General features: G+C 56.7%; 1 protein-coding gene across 1 annotated transcript in view; it reads left to right on the top strand.

Moving 5' to 3' along the window:
* Positions 1-4,629, top strand: part of FBN3 (fibrillin 3) — an 89,535-nt gene extending 84,906 nt beyond the window's left edge. The window contains 5 exon segments of the mRNA XM_010004494.1: positions 306-434; positions 1,415-1,534; positions 2,393-2,624; positions 3,236-3,404; positions 4,255-4,629. Of these exon segments, the coding sequence (XP_010002796.1) occupies positions 306-434; positions 1,415-1,534; positions 2,393-2,624; positions 3,236-3,404; positions 4,255-4,629 (1,025 nt within the window).
* The last annotated feature ends 2,143 nt before the right edge of the window (positions 4,630-6,772 follow it).

Raw genomic sequence — 6,772 nt, forward strand, 5'->3', positions numbered from 1 at the left:
CAGCACTGACTACCCTTAGAGGTGTTAGCGGTTGGTAGAGCTGGGTTAGTGGTTGGGAGAGCTGGGTTAGGGGTTGGTAGAGCTGGGTTAGGGGTTGGTAGAGCTGGGTTAGGGGTTGGTAGAGCTGGGTTAGTGGTTGGGATTGATCTTCTGAAAGGTCTTTTCCAACCAGAACAACTCTGAGCTTCTGTGACCTGCCTGGCCTGGCTGCTCTCAGCCAGGGCTGAGCTCCAGGCTTGAGGGAGCTGCAGAGCTTCCACACATCCTTGGGGGTGGACTTCCAAGCAGCCACTGGTGTTTTGCAGACAATAATGAGTGCACAGCTCAGCCCTCCCTGTGTGGAGCCAAGGGACAGTGTCTGAACACCCCGGGCAGCTACAACTGCGAGTGTCAGAAGGGATTCTCCCTGGACAGCTCTGGGGTCAACTGTGAAGGTGGGTCTGGGGCTCTGGGGCTTTGACAGACACGTGTTCCAGGATCTCCACGTTCACTCACAGTCTCTAAGGCAGCTCAGTCCAGCCAAGAAGGGACTGATCCTCCCTGGGGAGGCCCACATGGGAAGCCCTGGTGCACAGGAGAGGTCAGTGCCTGACCTGCCTGGAGAAACTCTGGCTCTTGGACAAGTAGATGGAGGTCTTGGTAGTAGCCAGAGGTGGGGAAGGAGTGGGCCTGTGTCTCCCCAGGAGAGGTCTCATGCTGGTCAAACTCCACCATGTGCGACATGAAAGAAAAGCCTGAAGTAGGTGAGATCTGGTAATGGTCTGGGGCAGGTGGTTAAGAGAAGAAGTTTGGAGAAAAAGTCTTCTGAGGAGCAGCTGAGGGAACTGGGATTGTTCAGTCTGGTGAAGAGGAGGCTGAGGGGAGACCTTCTGGCTCTGCAACTGCCTGAGAGGAGGTTGGAGCCAGGGGGTCAGTCCTTTCTCCCAAGGAACAAGTGATGGAACCAGAGGCAACAGCCTCAGGTTGCCCAGGGGAGGTCTAGGTTGGATATTAGGAGAAACTTCTTCCCTGGAAGGGTCTCAAACCCTGGCCCAGGCTGCCCAGGGAGGGGTTGGAATCCCCAGCCCTGGAGGTGTTCAAAAACATGGAGACGTGGCACTTCAGGACATGATTCAGTTGGGTTGGTGGTTGGACCTGATGATCTTAGAGGTCTTTTCCAACCTTGATGATGGGCTGATTCTCTGACCTCACAGCAAAAGCCACCCCAGCAGGGGCTGCAAGAGGTGCATGGGGGCCTTGGGTGTTCTTCAATCCCAAGATGCAGAGACATAATGAGGCTGGAGAACCACCCACCCAACCCCATGAGCACCCTCAAGGCTGCTGCCTGCCGTGGGCAGGTGGGCCCTGTGCAGCCAGCCCTGCCTGCAGGACAGGGAGGAGTTGTCTCACCACCTTCTGACTTCCCTTGCTGCAGATGTGGACGAGTGTGATGGGAACCACCGGTGCCAGCACGGCTGCCAGAACGTGCTGGGGGGCTACAGGTGTGGGTGCCCCCAGGGCTACGTGCAGCACTACCAGTGGAACCAGTGTGTGGGTGAGTGGGGGATGGGGACAGGGGGTGGCCAAGCCCTGAGGCCTTCTCCAGACACCCCTGGTCATCTCTGGGTTCATCTCTGCATATGAAATGGAGCCAGTCCAGAAGAGGCCACAGAGATGATCCAAGGGCTGGAGCAGCTCTGCTCTGGAGCCAGGCTGGGAGAGTTGGGGTGTTCAGCCTGGAGAAGAGAAGGCTCCAGGGAGACCTTAGAGCAGCTTCCAGTGCCTGAAGGGGCTCCAGGAAAGCTGGGGAGGGACTTGGGACAAGGGCAGGGAGGGAGAGGACAAGGGGGGATGGATGAAAACTGGCAGAGGGAGATTGAGGTGAGACATGAGGAGGGAATTGTGGAGTGTGAGGGTGGTGAGAGCCTGGCCCAGGTTGCCCAGGGAAGCTGTGGCTGCCCCATCCCTGGCAGTGTTGAAGGGCAGGTTGGATGGGGCTTGGAGCAGCCTGGGCTGGTGGGAGGTGCAGGGGGTTGGACCCTGAGGATCTTGAAGGTCCCTTCCCACCCAGACCAGTCTGGGATTCTATGAAATCCATCCCAGTTTCCCTCCTGCCCCAGGGACAGATGGTGCCCAGAGCCCTGTCCCGGTCCTCCCCCAGGTTCTCCCTGCACCAGGGCCTCCCAGGAGCTGCTCTGCAGAGGGTTGAGCTCCTGCTGCTCCTGGTGCCAGCAGCTCCCTGCACTGCTGGAGGAGAAAAAACTCCAGGCAGACATTCAGGGCCCTGCAGGGCTGAAGTGTCCCCGGGCAGGTGCTGGAGCTCCAGGGTTGTTCCTTGAGCTGGAGGGTTTGGGAAGCCCCTGGAGCTTCTTTCTGCTCCTTATCTGACCAGTTCTGCTCTCCTTGGGTCCAGATGAGAACGAGTGCTCCAGCCCCACGGCCTGTGGCTCTGCCTCCTGCTACAACACCCTGGGCAGTTTCAAGTGTGTTTGTCCTTCTGGCTTCGATTTTGACCAGACCTTTGGGGGGTGCCAGGACGTGGACGAGTGCTCGGCCGGTGGCAGCCCCTGCAGCTACGGCTGCTCCAACACGGATGGGGGCTACCTCTGTGGCTGCCCTGGAGGCTACTTCCGAGCAGGACAAGGGTAAGAGGGCAGCCAGGAGGTTGTCCCCAGGCACTTGGAGCTTCCTAGGGGGTGTTGCTTGGCTGTGGTGCCCCCAAGGGATGCTTCCTGCTCTTTGCCACCCATCCGAAGGAGCCCCCAGGAGCTCCCATTCCCATGGGAGTCCCATGGGCTTCTCCTTGCCAGGCTTGTTCCTCACCCATCGCAAGGTCCTCACCTCAATGCCCATCTTCTCTTCCATTTCCAATGGTCAAGTGCAGCTGCTGGCACTGAGCAGATGTTCTTGCAGGTCCAGCTAGTCCAGAGTGCAGACAGATTGAACATACTCATCTTGTTTAGGTGTCCCAGGGATGGTCTTGGGTACAAACCACTCTGTACCAGCCATGTCCTGTCCCCAGGAATGGTCCTCCATGTGTTTTTGGGTGCCACCTGGAGAACCTGCCATGTCCTGTCCCTAGGGATGGTCCTCCATGTGTTTTTGGGTGCCACCTGGAGAACCTGCCATGTCCTGTCCCCAGGGATGGTCCTCTATGAGTTTTTGGGTGCCACCTGGAGAACCTGCGAGGGCACTGGTGAGATTCCCTTTTCAAAGCAGCAATCTGAGATGGGTCTCTCTGCTCTTCTGCCACCAGACACTGTATTTCTGGCTTGGGTTTCGGGAAAGGTTCCTACCTTCCTGCCCCTCAGGAGGAGGATGAAGACAACCTGCTGTCCCCTGAGACCTGCTACGAGTGCAAGATCAATGGGTACCCCAAGAGGGGTCGGCAGCGACGCAGCGTCAACGGCACCGAGAAGCACCAGGTAAGGACTCCATGGACACCTGGTTGGGGTGGGGCAAGACCAGAGCTGGGTCCCATGGGAGCTGGAGTGAGTCCCATGCAACGTGCCCCCAACCTGTGGGGCTGCCTCAGACAGCAGCTCTGCCCCTGCCCATGCTGGGTGCTTGGGTGGTGGTGCCACTGAATCCTGAAGTGCTGCAGAAATGGAAGGTGGTCTTGCAACAGGTACCTTAGAGGGGATCAAGGCAATCTGAAGTGACACACCCCGAGCTGGGTTGGCCACAAATGGCTGGAGATGCATGGGACCAAGAACTAAAAGCACAGAGGTTTCCTTGCAAGGGGAGCTGGTGGAGGAGCAGGTCCCACAGGGGATGTCAGCACTGACTCCAGACCAGACCTGGGGCTGCAGGTTCTTCCTTGGAGGGAAGTTCTGGCCTCTGTCCAAGGCTCCCCCAAGAAGTTTAAAAGCTTGGACAGGACAGACTGGGCTGAGAAGTCATTATAGGACCTTCAGGCCTTGGGAGAAAAGTGTCCATTCATGTATTGGTCCCTGATGCTGAGAGCTGGGTACTACTGCTTGAGTCTGAGACACCAAGAGATGTTCAAAAAAGGGTGAGATGTGGTGTTTCATGGGATGGGTTAGTGGTTGGGGGTTGTGGGGTGGCTGGTTGGACTGGATGATCTTGAAGGTCTTTCCCAACCTTGGCAATTCTGTGAGGGTACTAAGACACCCCAAGGACCATAGAAGTCACACCCCCTTCTCAGAGCTGTTTGGGGGTGACCCGTGGGGCAGAACTCCTCTAAATGAAGTTCTCCTCCACCCAGCCATGAGCTGGTACCTGTCACACTAACACACCTGGCTCCTTCCCAAGGACCACACTGTGAACTTGGCCAGCATGGACGTGGACGCTCCCCTGTCCATGACGCTGAACCTCTCCGACCTGGCTCACAAGGAGCACATCCTGGAGCTCCTGCCAGCTGTGGAACCCCTGGAGAACCGTGTCAGGTACCTGATCTCCCAGGGGAACGAGGAGGGCTACTTCCAGATCCACCAGAAGGAGGGGCTGAGCTACCTGCACCTGGGCCGCAAGCGGGTCCTGCCGGGCACCTACCGGCTGGAGATCGTCAGCGTGTCCCTCTTCAGAAAGAGGGAACTGCAGAAACTGGAGGCCAAGAACCACCTCAACTACTTAGCAGGGGAGCTGGGCCAAGCACTGAGGATGAAGCTCCAGCTCCAGCTCTACTAAGCAGCCCTGAGACCCACCCACCCAACCGACACTCAAGTCCTTTTCGCCACCCACACCTGGAAACAACTGCACCCGCTGCCACCGCCTCCCCCTCTGCTGGGAAATGTCCCTCTGGGCTCAGCAAACCCCCCCTTTCCTTGGCCACGCAGGGTTGCTCAGCTTCCTGGGGTGCTGGAGTCAAAAGCCACACCAGGGAGGAGCTGATGGAAGCCTTGGCCAAGGGGCCCACCTTGCTCAGCTCAGCTCCCGTCTCCTTCAGCCAAGACACTGGTGGTCCCAGCTGGCATGGGCAGCACCACGGGGAACCTGCTTGTCCTCCATGGGCACAGGCCACACACCACCCCATGGCCCTGCAAGTGTGAAGGGGACCAGGGGAGCAGCTTTGGAAGGAGCCCAGTGTGGTGGGAGAGCGTTGCCCCAACCCTTCTTCTTCCTCCTCTGCTCCTGGTGGTGCTGCAGGAACCATCCCACCCCCCCCGGGCTGGGCTCTGCCTCACTCTGTCCTCTCCACGTCCTCTGGTCCTTTGCAGGCTCCTCTGGCAAACAGAAAAGGTCACCTCTGAGCCCAGGGGCAGGTCAGGTTGCCAACCTCACACCACCAAGCAGCCACGGGACCACAAGGCTCCTGGAGGCAACCTGGGGGCTTCCCCACACTCATGTTCTCCAAAGACTTAGAGCTGGAAAGGCTTTTCCAGAGCTCCAGCAGATCCAGGGGGATGATGTGTCCTCCTACACATGAGGAGGAGCTCTGGGGAAAGGCAGGTAACTGCACTGCTGGGTGGGATGGGCCAGAACTAAGCTGGCAGGAAGGAGAAGATCTGGTGGGAGAACATCTGGATGCTCCCCATGACAGAGGGGCTGGAGGGCTGGGCAGGGACACAGGTGACACCCTGCAGAGACAGGTTTGCTGGCCACCACCCCATGGCAGCCTTGGGAAACCTTGTGCAGAGCTTCCCACCAGCAGGAACAAGAGATGGGAGTGGGGTGGGAGGTCTCTGCAGCCTAAGAAAGAGGCAGGAACAACCAGAGCTCCATTCTACAAACTGTCCTTGAGTCCCAGCACCCCCCTGGCCAGGTGATTCCGGGGCCTTCTGGCCCAAAATCCAACCCCCAAACCAGGAGAACTTCCAGGAACTGGGGCTACAAGTCAACCCCCATCTGGTGGTCCCAACCATCTTGCTCAGTCCAAGGTGCCAACCAAGCTGGACAACCCCTGGTTGATGGAGACCAACCCAAGGCACTAAAAAGAGTCTGGCAAAGATGGATCCAACCACCTGAGGCTTCAGGCATCCAGACCCTTCCATCCAGGTGGCCTTTCCTCCTCCTTCCAACCTCTCCTTCCCAACCACCCATCTCTCCCCCAAAACCAACCCCCTCCTTTGGCAGGAATCCTTGCAGTTCTCCACCCACCCATCACCAAGGTGCTCTGTCCCTGGGGAGGGGGCGGGGGAAACACCCCCAGCTCCTTTCCCAACCCATTCCCAGTGCTCCCAGCAGCTGGGAGCTGGTGCTGGAATTGAATCATGCACTGTAACCATCCTATTTATCTCCAACCACCAACGTTCTGGTTGCTTGTTGTTGTCACACATCCCTGGAGCTTTTTATTTGATTTGGGGGGGTCATTTTGGGTTGGTTTGATTTGGGGGGGATTATTTTTTTTACCTGTCTTTGGGCTCAATGTCAAACTTGAAAACTCCTCTTTGTTTTTGGATCATCCTGCAGCTCCAGGCTCTGGGTTGATTTTGGGCAAGAGTTCCCAGAGTTTGTGACAAGGATGGGTGGCCCTTTTTGTTGTTGTTTTGGGTTTGTTGTTTTTTTTTTTAATTATTATTATTAATTATTATTATTATTGCCTGAACTTGAAGCTCTTTGTGAGGGTGCATGGCTGACCATTTCTTAAACTCTTATTTTTTAAAAAACAAAACCCATCCATCAGCAGCATCAGGAAGGAGCAGAGATGGGGTTTGTGTGTGTGTGTGTTGAGCCAGAAGCCTCAAAAATCCAAATCCAACTCAAGGGGGTTTTTTTTCCTTCATTCCTCTCTGGTGAGGGTTGTTGGGGTGTTTTTATTGTGTATTATTGACATTTCTTGCTGGTTGTTTGGTTGTTGGTTTGTTAATTTTTTTTTGGTGGGGTGGGAGAG

Source organism: Chaetura pelagica, unplaced genomic scaffold (assembly GCF_000747805.2).
Source record: "Chaetura pelagica isolate M959 unplaced genomic scaffold, ChaPel_1.0 scaffold439, whole genome shotgun sequence".
Lineage (NCBI taxonomy): Eukaryota > Metazoa > Chordata > Aves > Apodiformes > Apodidae > Chaetura > Chaetura pelagica.